At 38.9% G+C, this 21831-nt stretch overlaps 2 protein-coding genes across 3 annotated transcripts in view; one reads left to right on the plus strand and one right to left on the minus strand.

Annotated features, from left to right (window-relative positions):
- The window catches only part of MRPS27 (mitochondrial ribosomal protein S27), an 86591-nt gene extending 74764 nt beyond the window's left edge, over positions 1 to 11827 (minus strand). The window contains exons 1-2 of the mRNA XM_045566107.1: positions 11742 to 11827; positions 7661 to 7738 (exon numbers count right to left, since the gene is read on the minus strand). Coding sequence (XP_045422063.1) covers positions 7661 to 7738; positions 11742 to 11814 — 151 coding nt within the window. The 5' untranslated portion in view covers positions 11815 to 11827. The remainder of the gene's footprint in view (positions 1 to 7660; positions 7739 to 11741) is intronic.
- Positions 11828 to 13441: 1614 nt separating this feature from the next.
- Positions 13442 to 21831, plus strand: part of PTCD2 (pentatricopeptide repeat domain 2) — a 28305-nt gene continuing 19915 nt past the window's right edge. Inside the window, exons 1-4 of one of the 2 annotated variants that reach the window (XM_045566109.1) lie at positions 13442 to 13525; positions 15965 to 16097; positions 16844 to 16973; positions 20827 to 20944. In XM_045566109.1, coding sequence (XP_045422065.1) covers positions 16945 to 16973; positions 20827 to 20944 — 147 coding nt within the window. In that variant the 5' untranslated portion in view covers positions 13442 to 13525; positions 15965 to 16097; positions 16844 to 16944. Of the gene's footprint in view, positions 13526 to 15961; positions 16098 to 16843; positions 16974 to 20826; positions 20945 to 21831 lie in introns of both variants that reach the window. The other variant, XM_045566108.1, reaches the window with a different exon arrangement.

The raw sequence follows: 21831 nt of genomic DNA on the forward strand, positions 1-21831 counted from the left end.
CATTGGCAGGGAATTGATAACTGTTAAAGCTGAGTGACAGTACATGGAGGTTTATACTACTTTCTCTCTAGTTTTGTATATGCTTCTATGAAAAAGATTTAAATAGAAGAAAGAGAAGGGGGATACTTATCAACCAATTGTAATTTACAGGCATTATTTGGATCCTGATTCAACCAAACCATTAATTAAAAAAAAATTTAGGAGAGTATCAGGGATATTTGAACACTAGACAGTTCATGATATTTAAATGATTGCCAATATTTTAGGTGTGATAATGGCATTTAAAATCATCTTTATCTTTTAGAGATATGTATCAAAATATTTACAGATGAAATGATTTGCTGCCCGGGATTTGCCTCAAAATAATCCGAAGGATCGGGATGGGTAAGCAGCAGAAGTAGAGATAAAATAAAGACTGGCTATAAGCTGGTAATTGCTGAAACCAGGTGATGGATAAAGGAAATTTCTTATACTGTTCTCTCTGCTTTTACACATGTTAAAGCATTTTAAAAAATTAATCTGTAGTGTCAGAAGTCAGGATAATGGTTACCTTTGAAGAGAAAGGTGGGGGCCACAAGAAGAGCTTCTGGAGTGGTAGAAATGCTCTATTTCCTACACTGGCTTGTTCACTTTATGATAATTCATCGACATAAATATTATGATTTGTACATTTTAGTATGTATATTACACTGCAAAAAAAAGTATTTTTAAAAAGGAAGAATTCTACTACTTTAATGCAAAGGGAAGACCCCATGGCACTCAGGTACTATTACACTGCAATCACTGAGAAAGCTTTTTTTGAGCGGAAGGCAACAGAACACCGTATAACCTCAAGCTAATGTTAGACTCTAGCCTCAGTTTCCTCCACTCTGAAGTGGAATAATAGCTGCTTAGCCAGCTGCTGTGAGTATTAAACAGGACGGTGCGTGAGAAACGCTTAGCACAGAGGATGGCACACAGCTGGCACCGAACGAGGGCTGCATTCTGGCTGTCAAGTCCGAGGGCCTGCCTAATTGCTGCGTCGGTACACCGCACCAAGGAGCAGTACTGCATCCTTCAAGCTGTCAGCGCTAATAAACTTCCCTTATACTGGGGGCCGGGCAGATGCCCAGTAGCCTGCCCCGAAAGGCACTAACAGAAAACTACTAATGAGACTGAAGACAGGAGGCCCCAGAACCGAACGCTTCTGCCGAGGTATTCCCTGGCTGGAGGCGAAATCCTCCAGGACACGGAAGCCCACCCCCACACCCTGGCACCTCCCCTCGCGGCCACGCTATCCAATGGGGGCCGGAGGAATGAATGCCTCATATCTGCCCTCCTCACTCCCCCAATCAGCGAGCCCGCTCCGGGCACCTCACGGCCCTGCAGCTCGCGGCGTCCAATCGCCGCGCTCCACATGCTGGGCCGCCCTATGCGCACGCGCACGCTCCCCAAATGCCTGCGCTCTGTGCCCGGCTCCCTGGCTGGGCGGCGGCTTCTCACAGAGGCTATACTGCCCTCTGCTGCCAGATCTTTAGGCAGCCAGCGACAGGCGCCCTCCCGGACCACCCCGCGCGGCCTCACTGCCAGTGCCAGCAGTAGTCGAATCCAAACACTCAAACATTAGGGAAAGCAAGTAGTAATGTCATGTAGAAAAGAATAGTCTGTTTGAATGAGATCCTGTAACAATTATATTCTATTACACGGTAGGAAAAATATCCTCTCAAAAGGCCACTTTTTATTCCAAGCAACTTGAGTTCCAAAACCTTATTTCACCTCACACATTTTATATTTTATATAGGAGTAAAATCAGGGGGCCTAGGCACTCACTCATTCATTCCAGATATTTCTAGAGCACCTACTATCTGCCAGGCACTGAGGCAGGCATCATCATCATCTCTAACTTATAGGTACAAAAACCCAGGGTAGTGACAGGCGAAAGCCACAGAACTGAGATTCAGACCCAGATGTCTGTCTCCCGAGTGCAGACTTTTCACATCACACTACATAAGGAAAGCTCAAAGTGCTGCAAGAATATAAGGCAGGAAAAATCAATTCTGACTACATAGAGATTCAGGATGTACGGAGGGTATTCTAGGCAGAGAGGACGACAGCCACAGTGGCAGGAAAGAATTCAGTAATTGGTAGCTAGGACTGCTTTTATAAGTAAACTAGTCTTAACAGAGAAGGAGACAATTACTTCCATGTGATATTTATGCATTACAGATGATTATGCTCATTTTTTGGCAAATACCTTCTGCTCACTCAGGTATCCGTGACAATGTTCTCCTGGATTTGTGTGACTAGACCCAACACCAAGACACCAAACATAGTGGCCTCATCTAATCTTTCCTTCATACCTCAGAAAGTGTTAATAAGTTTTCTTGGAATTCATCATTCCCTTATCTGTACTTCAAGAGCATTTTGCTTATAATTCATATATGGCACATCAGAACAAGCCTTGCTGTATAATTACTTGAGTCCATGTTGGTCTTATTACTAGAACAGTGGTTCCCAAAAGGAGCAGTATTGGCAACACAGGGCATTTTAGAGTACGTGGGGGTATTTTTTGACTGTCACAATGACTGGAAGGCTTTGCTGGCATTTAATGAGCAGAAGACAGGAAAATTAGATGACCTGCAATGCTGAAATAGTCCCATACATCAAAACATTGTCCCTGTGGGGAGCCAGGGCTCTCGGTACAGACAATCATGTGGGAATGAACTTGAATTGGAGGTATTGGTATGAATTCATTATTTCTAAAATATGTACGTATGTGTATATGCTGTGAAATTTTTCCCAGCTCCATCTACTGAATGGGCCAAGAAGCAAAAATTCCATGGTAGCAAAAGGACAATTGGCACCTGTATCTTGGTTTCTAAGGCCATTCCTCACCAGAAGGAACCAGAGCTCCGCAGAGAAATGGTTGATTCCAGGACTAGGTCAGAAAAGATAAAAGATGAGCCCAGAACAACTTGTTATATGAGAAAGTAAGGAAGATATAAAAGAAGGAGGTTGGAGGGGATGGATGGAAGCCAGCTAGAAAAGGCTTCTATTAGCCAAATCTGGGACAACTGGACCACCAAAATAATTAAGGATGGTAATAAGTCATTTAAAAAATCCATGAATTGATGAGATTTAAACATAATGTATGATAATAAACAGATGAAAAAAAGAGAAAAGGAAGGGTTCTTGCTTACAGTAGAATACTGAGTGCTAACTAGTAAATCTGAAAGAATTGTTAGAGTTGAAAAATCATCACTTTGCAACAATCATAGTAAAGATGCAGGCTAGAAGCCATGAATGGAAGCTAAATCTCAGAGGAAACTTTTGATTAGCAGCAGGATATTTGCCCTGTATTAAAGTGTCTCCCCATAGCCTATTAATCAGAATATAACAATACAATGGAGAAATCAGACACAGTTGACTAGATGATCAAAGTTGGCATACAGGTATCAGGTATGACTAGATATGATACCCTGACAGGGACACAATAGCACTGAGAGTATTCTGGCTGGGGAAGCATGAATCGAATCATGAGAAAATAGCAGACAAATCCAAAAAGATGAATATTCTATTAAAAAAAGAGACTGTGTTCTAAAATAATGACAATGCATACAAAACAAAGAAAGGATAAGGAACTATTTCAGATTAAAGGATACTAAAGACACCTAACAACTAAATGTAATATGTGATCCTAGACTGGATCCTGTATTGGAGGAGGAAAAATGCTATAAAGCTGTGGTCCCCAACCCTTGGACTAGTTAGGGACTGCGCTGCAGAACTCTCCACCCCCAACCCCTTCTGTGGAAAAACTGTCTTCCATGAAACTTGGGAGTGGGGGGTGTACAGCAGGAGTTGAGTGGTAGGCATGCAAGCAAACTTCATCTGTATTTACAGCTGCTCCCCATCACTCCTATCACTGCCTGAGCTCTGCCTACCCCCACCCTTTCGCGGAAAAATTGTCTTCCATGAAACTGGTCCCTGGTGCCAAACAGGTTGGGGACCACTTCCGTAAAGAACATTTTTGGGTCAACTGACAAAGATATGAATAGTAGATTAAAGTATGACATTAATGTTAAGATTTCTGATGTTGGTAACCATGCTATGGTTATATAATAGGATATTGTTACCTCAGGTGAAGTACACTGAAGTATTCAGGATAAACGGCTACAATACATGCAACAAACTTTCAAATGACTAAAAAAGTATGTAAAAATATATATATGCATACATGTATGTATGTATGTATATATACATATATATATATATAGAGAGAGAGAGATGAAAAGCAAACACAAATGAATCAAAATGGTAACAACAGGTGAATCTGGGTAAAGGTAGTGCTATGGTTTGAATATTTGTCCCCTCCAAACTCATGTTGAAATTTAACCCTCAATGTGGCAGTATTCAGAGGTGGCGCCTTTAAAAGGTGATTGGGTCATGAGGGCTCTGCCCTCATGAATGAACTATTCCATTCATGGACTAATGGGTTAATGGATTATCACGGTTGTGGGACTAGTGACTTTATAAGAAGAAGACTAGAGACCTGAGCACTCAGCCCCCTTGCCATGTGATGCCCCGTGCCACCTCTGTACTCTGCAGAGTCCCCACCAGCAAGAAAGCCCTCACCAGATGCAGTCTCTTGACCTTCCTACCCTCCATAACTATAAGGAATAAATTCCTTTTCTTTATAAATTACCCAGTTTCAGATATTCTGTTATAAGGAACAGACACAGACTAAGGTATATAGTTCTTTGTAATTTTTTGTAAGCTTAAAATTATTTCCAAATAAAAAGTTAAAAAAATTTGCCCCACATACCATGCCATCTGTGAATTGCATTCACACAGCTAGAAAAATCTGTTTATAATTAACAGAACTCCATTTTACATACACAGTATTTTTTTATAATTGAAAATAAGCTGAATTTTCCATAAGTGCACTTCCACATAAATTGAGAGAAGATAGACCTTTGAATCACTTTACCAAGTACTGTGAATTTTATTAGTAAAATTATGTCAATATAATGCTACTCCTAATATTTGAATTCACCAGTATATATACGACATCAGTACCCATCTACGTATTCATAGGGATGCTACATTTAAGTGCAAGCATTTAGCTACTTCATAGTTTCTTTTCATAGTGTAGTTTTGCCTAAGCATTTACTTATATATTGAAATATGAGGGGTCTTCAAAAAGTTTAAGGAAAATGCATATTATGAAAAAACTATGGTGGAGCTCAAGAGTTTTTTGTACCAAAACAAACTCATACTAACTTGTTATAACATGTCTGCACAGGATCTAATTCGAGGCACTATGAAGTATAAGACATTAGTTTGAAAAGAGCCCTTGTCAGAGCAACATGAATTCTGCTAAAATTGAAGAAAGAACAAACATCAAATTTATGATGAAGCTAGGGTGGAAGAATGGTGAAATCATTGCTGCTTTACAAAAAGTTTTTGGGGACAATGCCCCAAAGAAATCAGCAGTTTGCAAATGAATAACTTGTTTTAAGAAGGAATAAGAGAATGTTGAAGATAAAGCCTGCAGTGGCAGACTATCCATATCCATTTGAAAGAAAAAATTAATATTGTTCATGCCCTAGTTGAAGAGGGCTGACAACAGCAGAAACAATAGCCAACACCATAGACATCTCAATTGGTTCAGCTTACAAAATTCTCACTGAAAAATTAAAGCTGAGCAAAGTTTCCACTGGATAGATGCCAAAACCCTACACCCAGATCAGCTGCAGACAATAGCAGAGCTTTCATTAGAAATTTTAAACAAGTGGGATCAAGATCCTAAAGCATTTCTTCCAAGAATTGTAACAAGAGATGAAATGTAGCTTTACCAGTATGATCCTGAAGACAAAGCACAAAAAAGCCATGGCACCAGGAGGTAGAAGTCCAGTCAAAGCAAAAGGGGACCAGTTAAGAACAGAATCATGGCAACAGATTTTTGGGATGCTCAAGGCATTTTGCTTGTTGGGTTTCTGGAGGGCCAAAGAACAATAACATCTGCTTATCATAAGAGAGTTTTAAGAAAGTTAGCCAAAGCATTAGCAAAGTCCTTCATTACAACAATGCTCCTACTCATTCCTCTCATCAAACTAGGGTAATTTTGGAGAGTTTTGATGGAAAATCTTCAAGCACCCACCTTATAATCCTGATTTGGCAACTCCTGACTTCTCTTTGTTTCTTGTTTCCTAATCTTAAAAAATTCTTTACAGGGTACCTATTTTTCTTTGGTTAATAATGTAAAAAAGACTGCATTGACATAGCTAAATTCCCAGAACCCTCAGTTCTCTAAGGATAAACTAAAGAGCTGGTATCATTCCTTACAAAAGTGTCTTGACCTTGATGGAGCTTATGTTGATATAAAGTTTATCTTTTTTATTTGTGTTTTTTAATTCTATTTTTCCCACAAACTTTTTAAAGTCTCCTTGTATATATTATTTATTGTAAGTTTCCTTCCTTCGGTTTCTCCTTTGTATCATAAGGGAATTATATTGATTTTAAAATACGTATAGATAGATATTATGTATGAATTTAATTTCAGGATAATTTTTAAAAGAGTACTATAAAGTATTTGTTATAAAAAGATTGTCCTGAGTCTCTTAAAGTGAGACTCCTATAGGGAGACTGTAAGTTCCTTACGGAGAGGCTATGATTATCTTCAGATCTTCCACAGCTCTGCTTTGGCTGGCCCCTGCCCACGCAGCCATTCCAGAGCTCAAAATCAACTCTGCTTGTGCGATCACATTATCAGGGAAGAAAATGATGATTTCTTTGACAGCTACAATAACGTATCCATTACAGACAACAGTGTTCTCTACGCTTACAGGAGGAATCCATAAACACAAGGGAACTTTATTCTTATATGACATAAGCCAAAAAAAAAAAAAAAAAAAACAACCAAATCTGGGAGAAAATATTAGATCAGCACTGGAATCAATCCAAAAATTACATCAGGCTCTTAAAACTATCACCAATCTATTTACTTTATCAATGTTCCAATGATGTTATATATACTGAAAGGGCAGGCAGAACCAAAAGTCTGAAGTATGTATGTTTATAAAAAGTGCTCATAAGGTCAGTGGTTTCTTTTGGGCCTTGGTATTTTACAAAAGAAAGGCTGTTCTCTGTGTAATATGACATAGGGAATGGGGGAAAAGAAGTATAATTGGGAGCCTATTGCCTGGGAAGATGTTAGTCAACTATCTTCCCTCAAAGCTTACACGAGATTCTAACATTGCTTTCAAACCTCTCACCTGGTAAGGAAATAGAGAAGAGTCAAAAAGGGCTCTGAAGACCACAAGAGAAGTTAGGAAAGGAAAGAGATTGACAATAAAAAAGGATGAAAGTATAAAATACAAAATTCTGTAAAACAGAGATAGGCTGCATAAAGACCATACGATAAAAATAGACAAAAAAGAAAAGAATTGTTGTTTACCTAATTTAAAGAGACTAACTGTCAAGGCAAAAATGAAATATTAGAAATGGACAGCAGAAATTTTTTTGCCATGTATAAAAGTCTAATTCTTTTTAAGACTTAAAATGTGCTTACCCGAAATGAATCATCATAAAAGCATAATTTCATATATACATCACATGAGTATATAATGGTAAACATATGGAATGACTGAAAATGACCCATAACAGCCCAATAGGTACCTACCAAGGTGACAATCTTCTTTTTCTCTTGTGTCCCATTTATGGCTGTCCACATATGCTGCAGAAAGCAGGCATCTTTTACCTGAGGAAAAAAACAATTACTTAAACAGGCACAGTTTCACACAGGTTCATTTTATGTATCTATTTTATTAAACATGCCTTTGTTACATTTTCAACTACTAGATCATATATTTTAAAAATTCTAATATAATATTACAACCAATACTGTATAGTTCACAATTCAGTTCATAACAAAATGCATCCAACCTCTAACAAGTAGAGCATACAAAGAAACTGAAAATTTGCACCGTAATTTTAAGGGTAAAAATGCTGATCATTTTGTTCCTATAACTTTAGGGCTAGGAGACATTTGTTGCCACTAAATTTTAGCCCAGGTGAACTCTAGAACTAACTTCCTCTTAGAACCCCAAAACACCTGCTGACTGTTGCTTAACTCATAAATTGAATGCCTTATAATAATTAGTCCTAAAAACATTTCCATCTGACTTGAGTCTACATATTTACCCCAATTTCACATAAAGCATAAACATTTCTATCTGACTTGAGTCTGCATATTTACCCCAGTTTCACATAAAGCTGGTCACCTTACCCAGTACCCTAGTTGTAAACAAGAGAAACTCCCTAAGCCAACTTTGAGGTAACACACAAGATGCATAGCTGTATTCCTAGCACCCGGCACAATGGTGATAGCAATGTTCAATAAACATGAGCCCAAGGAATGAATGAGAAAGAATGAATGGCAAGTTCACCAAAATTAAAAACTTTTGTGTTTCAAACGACAATCTCAGGAAAGTGAAAGTACAACCCAAAGAATGGGAGAATATATTTGCAAATCATTTATCTAATAAGGGACTTGTATCCAAAATATACAACTAACTCTTACAATTCAAAAATAAAAAAGATAACCCAAATGAAAAATGGGCAAAGGATTTGAATAGATATTTCTAAAAATATATACACATGCAAGTAGCCACTGAGCACATGAAAAGATGCTTAAGATCATCTGCCATTAGAGAAATGTAAAACAAAATCACCTGGACATACCACAGCACATTCACTACCACTATATGCAAAATGCAGATAATGACAGCTGTTGGAGAGGCTGCAGAGAAACTAGAAAGTCATACATTCCTGGTGAGTATGTAAAATGTGCAGCTGCTTTAGTAAATAGTTTGGAAGTTCCTCAAAATGTGAACATGATGACCCAGAAATGCCACTCCTAGGTATATTACCAAGAAAAATGAAAACTCCTGTCCACACAAAATTTATACACAACAGTTCACAGCAGTATTATTCATAGTAGGCAAAAAGTGGAAACAATCCAAATATCCATCAATTGATGAATGGGTAAACAAAATGTGGTAAATTTCCTTATAATGGAATATTATTTGGCAATTAAAAATGAAGTATTGATATATGCTACAACATAGATGAACCTCAAAAACATTATGCTAAGTGAAAAAGATGCCAGTTACGAAAGGCCACATATTGTATGCTTCCATTTCCAGAAAAGGCAAATCTACAGAGACAGAAGGTAGACAGTGGTTGCCTAAGGCTGGGGGTGGGGATTCGGAAAGGTTGGGGGAGATGAGGAGTGATTGGAATCTCCTTTCGAGGTGATGAAAATTTCCTAAAATTGATTGTGGTGATGGCTGCACAACTCTGTGTATGTGCTTAAAACCACTGAATTGTATACTTTAAACGGGTGAATTGTATGGCATGTGTATTATATCTCAATAACTCCATTTAAAAAGGGGGGGGCTGGGTGTGGTGGCATGCACCTGTAGTCCCAGCTACTCAGGAGGCTGAGGTGGGAGGACTCCTTGAGCCCAGGAGTTTGAGGTTACAGTGAGCTATAATTGGACCACTGCATTCCAGATTTGGGGAGTGGGGTAGGGGAGAGGAGGGGGAAGAGAGAGACAGAGAAAGACCCTATTTCTTAAGAAAAAAAAAGGGAGGGAAACTGGAATGAATGCCAGATAATTACGTAGAGGTCATAGAAGACCATGGCCAAACATTATTAGATGGCCTGGGGGCTGATTAAACACAATATTGGAATACTATTGGTATTCTCTATCTTCCCACTAGAACAAATAAATAAACATCTGTGTGAATTTATATATAATCCAATCCTTCCGTTACCTTAAGCATAGACATTCCATGATGTAAGCCTTTTAAAGCGGGATGTTCATCTTTCTGAGATACTTTACAAATGATACCATTCAAAGTTCTTTCCATCCCTGTAAGCGTTAATTGGAAGGTCTGTATATTAACATTAAAACCAAAGAATTTCTATAAAGTCAGAGACAGAATTTAAGTGGAGTGGACAATAGCAAAATGGGACACCTAGATCAGATTCTCAAACTTTAACATGGATATTACTCTCATTAAAATGTAGATTCTGATTCAGTAGGGCTGGGTGGGGACAGATTCTGCATTGTAACAATTTCCCAGGGCATGATAATGATGCTAGTCCTCAGACCACACCTGAATTAACAAGCAGATGGATTGACCTCAGTCTCATAGATTTAGGTCTCTGAGCCTGTTTAATCCCACTCTGAATATACCACTCAAGAGTATATACAGACTTTTGTTGAAGCTGCTTACCTTTCAGTTAGTCAGCTATTGCTTGGGTCAACAATATTCTTTAAGATAATCATCCATTGCAAAAAGAAATGTTTTCTCCATTTAATTCTGAAAGACCTCCAAGGACCAGAATTTCAAAATTTGGTGAAAAATGACTGGCTCCGTCCATATCCTTACATATTTTATAGTTATTTTGACCTTTGATCAAATGTCTCCAAACATTTTTTATACTCAAAGGGAAATAGTATGATTGTGGAAACAGGCTTTAGAGTCACAAAGTCTAACTTTGAATCCTTGCCTCGCTAATAAATGCTATGAAAATCTGGGCAAATTACACAGTATCTCTGAGCTTCTTTCTTATATGTAAAATGGGGAAATAATGCCTATTTTGGTATTGTAGTTTATGTGAGGGCATATGTGAATGTCCCAATATCCGCTATGTAATAGGTGCCCAATAAGTTTTTTCCCTCTTCAAAGTTACTTTTTTAGTTCATCTCAGTTCATTTTCCTGTTATTCTCTTGATCATTTTAGCTGCCTTCCTCCATTCTGTTAAGTTCCCGTCGATATTTAATAGCTGTTTTAAATAAGTGTCAGCAAGAAGGTGTGTTGTTTTGGTTGTTGTTTTTTTGTTTGTTTGTTTTTTAAATAGGGGCTAGCTGGAAAGAAGACATAAGCATTGGAAAGTGTGATTGTTGCATTTTAATCATATCATCAAATATGTTTGTGTGATTATTGCATTTTAATCATATAATCAAGTGTGATTATTGCATTTTAATCATATAATCAAATATGTCTGTCAGGATTATGTGGTTAACATTATTGCCAATTTGGCTTCTGTAAACACTTTAAAACTTTCAATGTTTTCATCATCCGGTCTACTAAGCAGGCTTTGAGCGGGCTGCCTTTCAATTCAGATATCAAAGTACTTTGCAAGTAACTATTAGCATTTATTACCTACACGTGGAAAACTACAGCAAAGAAAGGCCAATCAAGAGTTGTGCTCAAGGTCATCAGGTAAAGTGAGATTAACACTGAAAAATTCTCCCACGAAGTGAAGACCAGGGGTCTGGCCAAGTGTAAAGTGGTGGGGAAAACGTCTATCGCCCCTCCAAAGAAACCTCAGAATGGACAAAAATGTCAGAGCCCCCAAGGGTGGCCACATTTGGGTTTTTCAGGGTCTACAAAAAGACAACCACTCTAACACAAAAATCCAGCAAATCATACGCAAAATCCCTCAAGCCATAACCTTCCTCTGCTCTTCACACCTTTGGACGGACAAGAACTACTATTTTAAGGAAGAAGATAAATCAGGGACTTTAATTCCTTTTTCTGTGCTATCAAACACCCTCAAGTTTCTCTAGCAACCAGATTCCAGGAGCATTTTCTCTCCTCTTGAAAGCCTATCACTCCCTTTACTCTAGGAACAGGGTCATTAGCGGCCTACTGAAACAGCCTCACCAAGGCAGCAGCCACCAACCTGCTGGGGAGATCTGAGGCAGAACCACTTTCCGCACCAGGAGCACTCCGCGCCGTGCTATGGGGGCCGCCATCTTCGCGCATAGCAAACGGAAAGACTGTTGGGGGCGGGGCGGGCAGAGGAAGGGGCGGGGTTACAGCCGAATTGGACGAATTGCGTCCGGTGTTCTTGGTGAGGCCGATGCTCCGCCCCTTTTCCCGGTTCCGGCGGCTGGTAAGGTCCCGGAAAGTATGGCTGCCGCATTTCGGCCACCGAGACAAGTTCCGCTGCGAGTGTCGCGGATTCCGTTGTATCCCGGGGTGGGAGGCCCCGGTTCCAGTTGCTGCCGCTGCTCTGTTGGAGGTATCGGCAGCCTCACTCCGTGAAAGGAGGGGAGGGATGGGAAAGAAGGGAGCGTTAGACCACAGCAGGCATCTTTTTGCCTCCAGCCAGGCATCCCACACTGGCTGGAGCGCGCCCTCGCCCGCTAGTTGCGCGTGGATGCAGCGGTGGCGTCTGGGGGTCGTGGATGCCCTCAGTCCCTGGAAACCGAAGGACGGCTGGGGTCTTGCCCTTGGGGCTGTAGTGTACTCCCTAGGACGGGGCGACATTGCTCTCCGGGAACATCGCTGCCCCCTTGGTACTTTTTTTGCAGGGTTTGAGAACGGAGGTCTTAGACTCCCCTAATTTGAAGCCTCAGTTCTGCTAACAATCTAAGAGACCTTGGGCAGGTCTCCTCATTTTCAAAATTATTCCTTAACATTTTTATGAAAAGGATTAAATCCGAAAATGCTAGTGAGTGATAATAAAAATATTTCAACACTTTGTGTTAGGCATTATTTTGATGCATTTTACTTATATTAATTCTTTGGCTCTAGATAACACCCAGTGAAAGGGGCACCGTTCTTTTCTGCATTTACAGAGGAAACATCAAGATTAAGTAATTTGCCCAAGATCAGAGAGAACTGGTAGAGGTGGGATTTGCGCATGGCCAGCAGCAGAGACCTGCGCTTGAGCACTTCCCTGGGACTGCCCTTTCATAAATAAATAGCAATTTTTATTGTTACCTTGTTATTACAGAACATAGAATTCTTTTAGTGGGTGATTCTTTGCCAAACTTCATCCATTTTATCTCATTCACAGCTGAGGATCCTAAAGAAAGCATGATGTTTCCCAAATTACTAAGCTGTGATCAGTGATTTCTGATTATCTTGAGGATACTTAGAGACCAAGAGGCCATAACCCCCTCATTTCACAAATAACAAAACTGGGAGTTGCAGTGGTCACACCTCAGCTTTTTGCATTACACAATATGCTTATCCCTAGATAAGCCCAAACTAGATATGACTGTTTTGCATTTAAATTTTAGCTGTTTAATGCCCTTGTTACTCCTTAACCAGATGGCAAATGCCTATTTGTCCTTCACATCCCAGCTTCCTGTTTACCAGTCCCCACATGCAGTTAGTTAATCACTACTAAGCCCTTTCACGCACACAAATAAAAATTCTCTTGCCAAGGATTTACATTCTCTGGTAGTTCGGAAATGTTTTTTCCCACCAGGATTACTGTCATATTAGTACCTATCTAGATGGATCATTTATAATAGATGAAGATAAGATCAGTTAATTAAAGGCAATCAAGCTCTACTTATGTTATTTGCTAACTATAAAACAGCCAAAATGATTTTACTTTTTTCTTTTTCTAATTTTTAGCTAGAAGATACCTACTTACAGATAATATTATGAAATTAAAAGAATTTCAGCATAAGAAGGTGGCTGTTGCATATAGTCTTCCTGGCACCAAAGGTAATGGAATCTATTCATTTTTTCATGGATCTGTCATTCAGATTTCCTCTGTTTTTATCTCTATTCAGTCTCTCCTTCAGTTACCTCTCAGAAAAAATTGAGACCATTTATTCTAGTTTCCTAGTCTACATTTACCTTTCATCTCACACTCTACTACTACAAAGTCTACAGCTCTCCTCTTATCCCAGCTCCCATGATCTCAGAGAAATACTAAAACTAGGGCTACGATTAGTCCTTTCTAGATCTATGCCGCTGAAAGTATGGTTCGAGGAACAGCAGCATCCACATCTACTGCGTAGTTGATAGAAATGCAGATAGAAAGACCCCAGATGATTTATATGTACAATAAAGTTTAAGAACTCTAGATGACTGGCTTTCAAACTTTTTGATGTAACCCTCCATGAAAACTGCATTTTATGTTGCATCTCCAATACACACACATATATATCTATATATAAATGAAATCAAATGAAACAAAAATGCTATATGCGATGATAACATTTTGATATTTTTCATTCTGTGTGGGGCAAGTCAATAGGATCAAAGATTTCTTAAACAGGAGAAACTTGACTGTATGAAATCTGGGCTTTGCTTTGAAAATATTCAATGTATTTGGGGAATGTAGAGGAAATAGAATTAGCAAAATATTGGTAATTGTTGAAGCTAGGTGATGGGCAATTGAAGGAAGGGTCATTATACTGTTCTCTCTACTTTTGGGTATGTTTGAAATTTTTATTATAAAAAGCTATACAAGAGGAACACCACCCTAGATTCTATTCCTTTTCACCATCTGAGAAATGCTTTTGCATTTATTCCCTCCCTCCTGCATGTAGAGTTCTTCCCTGTACTTCAAGCTCCTTTATGAACACATCCAAGACTTTTTTCTCTCTTTTAATAACTCTTTTTTGTCCTTATTGAGTTTTTCAGCTCTAGGCCCAGCTCTTCCTCCTCTAATTGCCATATGTTTGTGAGCACCTGATTAACACTTCCTGCTTCCATTCCCTCACAGTCTAGTCCTCCAGAAATCAGTGTTCCCTTGCTGGTCCGCTAATCATACTGACATATAACAACACCTGCGGGACAAGAAGATAATCCTTAGGTGTGGGGGAGAGTATATTTGTCTCTAGTTTAGTAGACTCAATGTAGATTTCACTTCAGTCTTTTCTTTTTACTCCAGGTATTTTAGAGCTATGTGAGGTTTGTAATTAGGGCTCCATGTCATTGTCTAGTTGTTATTTCCAATTGTCATGGTCTTTATAAGGCTGTGACAGTTGCGCACATATTCTGAAAGGCAATAATCAGTGCCAATCTACTCCATTGTTAGACTGCTATTTATAAAATCCTGTCAACCTTGTCACTTTAAGAACCCACGGTGGTACACTGTTGTACGCCACACTATGTACATACTCGCCCCACTGGCTTCCTAGTTCTTCCATAATGGACCCTACCTTTCTAGAGTCCGGTGTGGTTTCTTGTTAATCTAGTCACAGCTCTTTCCTCCACACCTTTCACCACCAGTTCTATTCTGTTACTCATACTGATACCTAGAATGCCCCCTCCGGTTTCTCCAACTCTATTCAGCCCCTTGCTTCCTCACTGGTACCCCTCCTCTTCCACCAAACCTGGTCTGTCTTGAGTCATAATAGGTGTCATAATAGGACTCTTCTGTCCACTCTGAGCCATAATAGATATAGTAGAACTCTTCTTTCCTATAACATTTATAGTCATTCACATGTCACCTCTTCCATCATTGTTTTCAGACAGTTTTATTTAAATATATCTTGTTCCTGAATAGACTTTAAGCTTTTTGAGGGCAGGAACTATGCCTTATCCTTCTTGGTGTGTCTCACACAAAGAAGAATACCTCTGAATATGAATGCACAATATAAGCACTGAAGTGTTGATTGATTTGTCTTAAAACACAAGTTACATCTATTGAAATTTTGGATTCTTAAGGTTTTTTAAGAAGGATTAAGAGGTATAAGATGTAAAGTCATCTCTTTGAGATCTTATAGATTGGAAATTGCTTAGAAATATTTAATAGACTAAATCCTCTTAGATCTAACAGGTGACGGAAGGAACGAGAATGAGAACAATAATGTCTTATTTACTGGCAGTTACTATGTGTTCAATGCTTTACACACATCATCTCAGGTAACCCCATGAGGTAGGTATCACAATCCTCACTTTACACATGAGGAATCAAGTCTCACAGACAAAGGTCTCCCCCAGAGCATGCAAGTGGCTGAGCCTAAATTTCAGCCCAGTTCCTTCCATCTCTAAAACCTTTAACATTATATGTTTCTCAAAGTAAAGATTGGAAGATCCACTGCATTATCTCAAACCTAGTAGGGCTTCTTTTATTATAAATCGAAAGCTGTGTCTACCTCAGCTTCTAGTTCTTGTTTTTAATGTATATTTTGCCATTCCTTTCAGCAGCATTCCTTCAAAGCTCTGGGCCTGGAACAAATCCTGTAGTACTTCTTGGCAGCTTCTGATACTGACAACAGTTCTGCCTTCTGGAAAGCAGATGCTTGCTTGGTGCCTGCCTTGCATCTCACCCCACATTTTGGTGAGAATACAGCCCCCTCCTGTTGCCAAGAAGCAGTGCTTCCTTTTGATGTTTGACTGTCCCCCCAGTGGATCAGATGCAAAGACAAGGAACAACAATACACTGTGATGACCTTGAAATGCTGCTGTCAGTAGAAGAGTGTTTGCTGCTGTTTAGAGGACTGTTTTTGCCCCCTACCCAATACATAATGCTGTAGCATGCTTTCTAACAACTGAGTAAAGAGAGACCAAGAGGAATGAAAAAGAAATGAAGTTGAATCACATGAAAGAAACACAAAGTATTCCTGAATTATGTGGGTCATAATTATGGTAGCATTGTGGATAAACCCACCTTCAAGTCACATTTTCCTTTTAGTTTCCCTGCTTGGTGCTCTGCCAATTGATGGTTTGGGTATCTGGCTGCATTATCTTTATTTTTCTCATGAGTCACCTCTAAATTCAGTTATTTAGGCTAAGCCTCTCGGACTGTAGTATACCTGAGGATTGCCTAGGGAATCAGAAATGCCTATTCTCATGCTCCTACCCCCCAGAGATTCTGTTTTATAAAGTCTTGAGTGGGCCTGGGCCATCTGCTGACACTCGCTGCTCTCAAGGAGATCAGCCAGGGATGGGAGTTGTGTGTCTGTGAGCCCCTCTCATGCCCCTTGGCAGTGAGCGGGGATATAGGCTTCCTCTTCTCCCTGAGGACAAACTCCTTACAATCCCAGTCAGCCTCAGTGATGGCCACTGTACTGTGCTTTCTTCTAGAAACCTATTTTAGAAACTTGGAAGAGAAATTGACCCAGAACAAGCTCATTTTGAAGGAGGAGTTGAAAACCTTGCTTCATTTATGTGAGTCCCGGGATGATATGGAGCTGGCTAAAAGTGTCATTTACAGGTGAGGCATTTCCTTAAAATTCTGCCACCTTCATCTCTTCTTACTCTGTTCCTTTCCCTGAGCAATCTCATCCACTTCTGAGACTTCAGCTATCTCCTCTGCACTGATGAATTCCAAATCTCTTGTCCAAATGCCTACCTTGCACTCTAGACATTTATATTCATGCATTGAAAAAACAGTTATTGGTGCTATGCCAGGTGCTGAGGATAGAGAAACAGATAATTTTGTGTCTAAAGAAATCACCAGCCTATTCACTAACTCCACTTATATATCCCCTAGGTCTTCAAATTCAACATATACAAATTTATTCCTCTTCTTGTGTTTTCTATCTCACTAGTCACTCAGGGCAGATAATTTGGAGCCTCTTTCCCCTAATCTCATTGCTTCTTCTTCCTGATAGAATAAGAAATCGTATTACTTTCACTTCCTTGATATCTCTCATCTCTAGCCCTTCTGTCTCTGTCTCTATTACCAGTGTCTTAGTTCAGGCTTCAATGTGTGTCTCTTGGATCACTTCACTCCTAATTATTCTTCCTCTTCCAGTTTTATGCCTGTTATACCTTTCTGATCCATTATTAGGGTTTCCTATGTCACAGAGAACTCACATGTAATTATAGCCTGCTGTTGGTTAAGCCAGCAAAGGTTTCACCTAACAGGGAGCAATGTGACATCAAATCAACAGGCTTCATTTCTGAAATTAAGTCTGTTGCTGCTTTTCACCATTCTTTAAAGATATATTTCTATACACGGACCTGCATTTATATTGTACATTTATAGAGAGAAATACAAGATTATCATATATAGAATACTGGAACATTATATACCAAAAGTTAACTGTGGTTCTCTGGGAATTAATAGATTATATATTTTTTGTTTGTCTAAATGTTTATCTTTCTGAGTTCTCAAACTTGTCTACAGTGGACATGATTAATTTTATATGAAAAAATTAATGTTATTTTTAAAGTAAAAGAAATTAAATTAAGTCTGTTGAAAATTTGAAAAACACCAAAAAAGTAGAAAGAACAATATATCCCAGATTCTGCTTTTTCAGTTATCTGTTGCTGCATAACAAACCATGACCGAACTTAATGGCTTAAAAACATGACTATTTATTATTTCTCACAATTCCATGGGTCAGGAGTTGAGGCCCATCTCCACTGGGTAGCTCTTTATTGGCGTTGGCTGAAGTCAGCTGGGCTGTGCTGTACCGCATGGTCCAAGAAGGCCTCTCTGATGTTTCTGATGCCTCAGTGCTCCTCCATGTGGCCTCCCTCTCTCCTTATATGCCTCTCCATTCGTTCATTCAGCTTCAGCTGCACCAGCGCATAGTACAGGTGGGAGCCGCCAGGGCTTATGGAGTGTCATGGAATTCACACAGCTTTTCCTATTTAAGGCAAGTTACCTGGGCAGATCAAAGTCAAGGGGAAATGGATTCCACCTCTGGATGGATAGAGCAGTGTGCACATGTAGGGAGGGAGGATTGATGGCAGCCATCTCTGGGGCCCATCTCCTACATCTAAGAAACCATTGTTAATATTTTCATAAATTTGTTTTTCCCCATGTAAAGATTTTGTGGCTTTGGTAGGTTTAATTTTACATAGTTATAATTATTACTGTACGTGTAATAATATTTTCATATTTTCTAAGTTAATATTATAACAAATATTTTTTCTTGTTAATTATATACTTAGGAATCATATTTTAATGGCATTGTAATATTCTATTCTATGTTGAACATTTTAATTAACTGTACCCATATTGTTGAACTTTTAAATTATTTCTAATTTTTAACCAATATAAATAGTGCCATGATGAGCAACTCTCTGCATGAAACTTACTCTTGGTTTCATTTTGGTTATTGGTGGATATGAACTTTTTAAAGTTTATCAATGTAACTGTCAGATTATTTTCCAAAATGGTTATGGTATTGTATAGTCACACTGTATCAGCAAACTTAATTCTGTATTCTGGCCTGTTTTCCTCTCACTCTTTTTACCATCCAAAGCTGTCAGACCTTTGTAAGAGTAGCAGAATGAGATAAACATTCTGAACACTCTTTCCATTCTTATTTTTATCATAAACATTCAAAGTATGACTCATAATTCCTTTATTGATTCTAATAATTCTATACCCAGTTGTCCTTTCCCTGTCAACTTGTAGACAGCTGGACATGTGGGAAGATGGGTGGGTCCATGGCCTAACCAACCTGTTCTCTCCCTGAGTCAGGCAGCCGACGGCTGGGAAAGGGGAGTCATGGGCTGAAACACAAGCTGTTTATTGAGCCAAAAAATGAGGAGCAACTTAATCCCCTCATAATCTTGACCAAATGCTGTTGTTTGGTTTAGAGAGGGATTTTAGATCCTCATACTTGAATATTTCTTGTCCAGGAGATGATTCATTATCTCAGTGACTTTCTAGCACTTTTATTAGTGCGAATGCCATTTAGAATGCGAATGTCAAATGGGGAAAACTTCTGTTTTTGCTTTCTTTTGTTTTTAATCTGGCACAAGTTTCTTGTGAGACCAGTTGCTGAAATATGTTGATTTTAAATATGCTTTCTGTAGCGTGCCTTACACTTTATAAAAGCTAACGTGTATTGAAGACTTGCTGTGTGCCAGGCACATCGTCTCATTTAATCCTCACAAAAAAACTCTTCGAGCTGGGTTCTCTTCTTCTCCTCTCCATTTTGCAGTTGAGGAAACTGAGGCACAGAGTGGTTAATTAATTTGCTCATGGTTATGAAGTTTGTAAGTAGAAGAGTTGGGATTTGAATCATCCATTGAGATTCAGAGTCTGAAAACCCTTAGTATACTATTTTGCCTTCTGATAATTCATAAGTGTTGTAATGAGGCAATGAATATTATTTTTAACTTCTATAATTGGATTGTGAACTGTATCTTTAAAAATACACATCATCTTTCTATTTGGCAGTACTTATGTTTAGAATAGACTAGCCATAATGCTACTCTGACTTTCCTCAGTGATTTTTAGCAGAAGATAAAAAGTATTCCGTTTTATGAAGTCTGAGCTTTTCCCCATGGGTCTTTTAGATTCATTCATTACATGAATCTCTATGAATATGAAGATTCATAATGAATAAATCTTTCTAAAATCTGATTTACAGGTAATCATGAGGTGCTTCTTTTGTCACCAGATTGTCATCTTGGTGTCTAAAGCAGAAAGAGTTGGTTATGGAAAGTAAATTTACACTGGTGATTTACAGTTCTGCAGTTCTGACTGGCTACCTGTAGAAATCTCAAGCCACATATTAGACGTCACTGTGTTTAAAATTAGTCTTTTCTTAAAATTAAAAATTTCAAAACTCCATTTAACTTGTTTAGCTAGGTGATTGCAGCTCGCATGTGCCTTTCCCCATGCTTAGAAAAGCAGAGAGATTGCTGTAAATTTTAAGTGCATCTGCCTGCTGTCTGCCATCCTCTGTGGGGATGAGCACAGAGCTTCCCCCCCAAGTCCTTTCTTTTGTCCTCCTCTGGGTGGGGCTCTTTCTGATGCACTTGCAGCTGTAAGGTTTGTGCTATTTTCTAAGGTACACTCACGTAGTCTCAGCAGGTCGTTACTAAATTTGGAGAATGATTACAATGTACATTTTTCATTTATTTTTTTATTTCACAGGATATGTCAGCCTCTAACAAACTTTTTGTTTGTTTGTTTGTTTAAATGCCTGGTATACTTCTGCACTCCAGGATGCCTCTCCACTTCTCCCTCTCCTGACTGGGACGGTGCCTCATTCTTTATTATGTCCACAGCACCTAGCATAGTACATGCCACGGTGCCTGTCCATCCTTTTTTCTGTGTCCTACCTTTTGGCTCATTGAATCATTTTGATTTCCAGGTACCATGCAGAGAACAGAAATATCACTTTGGGGGAATATAAGTTTGGACCACTTTTCATGAGGCTATGTTATGAGTTGGATCTTGAGGAATCTGCACTGGCGCTCATCAAAGACCAGGTTATTGTTTCCTCATTGCTTTCCGTGTTAATGTGATGGGGTGTTTTGAGTGATATTAGGAAAGGCATAATTCCATATACATTATTCCTGGGTTAGATATTTTCAGAGATAGGCCACTGGGCTGAATGAATGAGCTTTTCCATTCATTTTTAAAATTTTCTCGGAGTCAGTTCATGTGAAGAGGTATAGGGATCTACATTGGTGTAGAGCAGGTGTGGAAGAGGTATGGGTACAGATTACAGGGTATCTACTACTTTGGATGTGTGTTGACCTGGGGCGTACGTCCCCTTTTAGGAGCTTCCAGTGGAGGACAAGCTGCCAATTTAAGACTGCCATTCGTATCCTTCACCTGTGCTCTCTCTCAATTTTGTATTTGTATTTTTATTTCTGGTTGAAGACTGTATTTGTGAAGTGCTTTTCTATTTTCAAAATGCTTTCACATAGTTTTTTTTTTCCTAAAGACGAAAACAAGTAATTATTTTTTCAGTTACTTATTGATATTTACTATGTCCTCAGCATTGTGCTTAAGCACTTTACGTGTTTCATTTTATTTGTTTCCCTCAATATCCTTGGTGAGGTAGATCTATTATTTCCACATTACTGATGAGGAAAATGGGACCTAGAGACATTATAAATTTATCCGTGGTCAGAAACATTTGTTAAATTTTGGGGCTGAGTGTGGCCACGAGGTATATTTTAGTATATTTAGGAACTTACATAACGAGGTTGTTCTTCTGTGCCCCTTATTCTTTCTCATGTAAAGTGTTCTCTGTACGTGGTAGGACTGTTAACTCTAGGCTTGCCCTTCTATAAGGACACCTGTGTGGTAGAAAGATGATCATAATAGTAACCAAAGAAAAGGTAGTTTCAGAATAATACAGATAGTT

This window comes from Lemur catta, chromosome 12 (assembly GCF_020740605.2).
Source record: "Lemur catta isolate mLemCat1 chromosome 12, mLemCat1.pri, whole genome shotgun sequence".
In the NCBI taxonomy this organism is placed as follows: Eukaryota; Metazoa; Chordata; class Mammalia; order Primates; family Lemuridae; genus Lemur; species Lemur catta.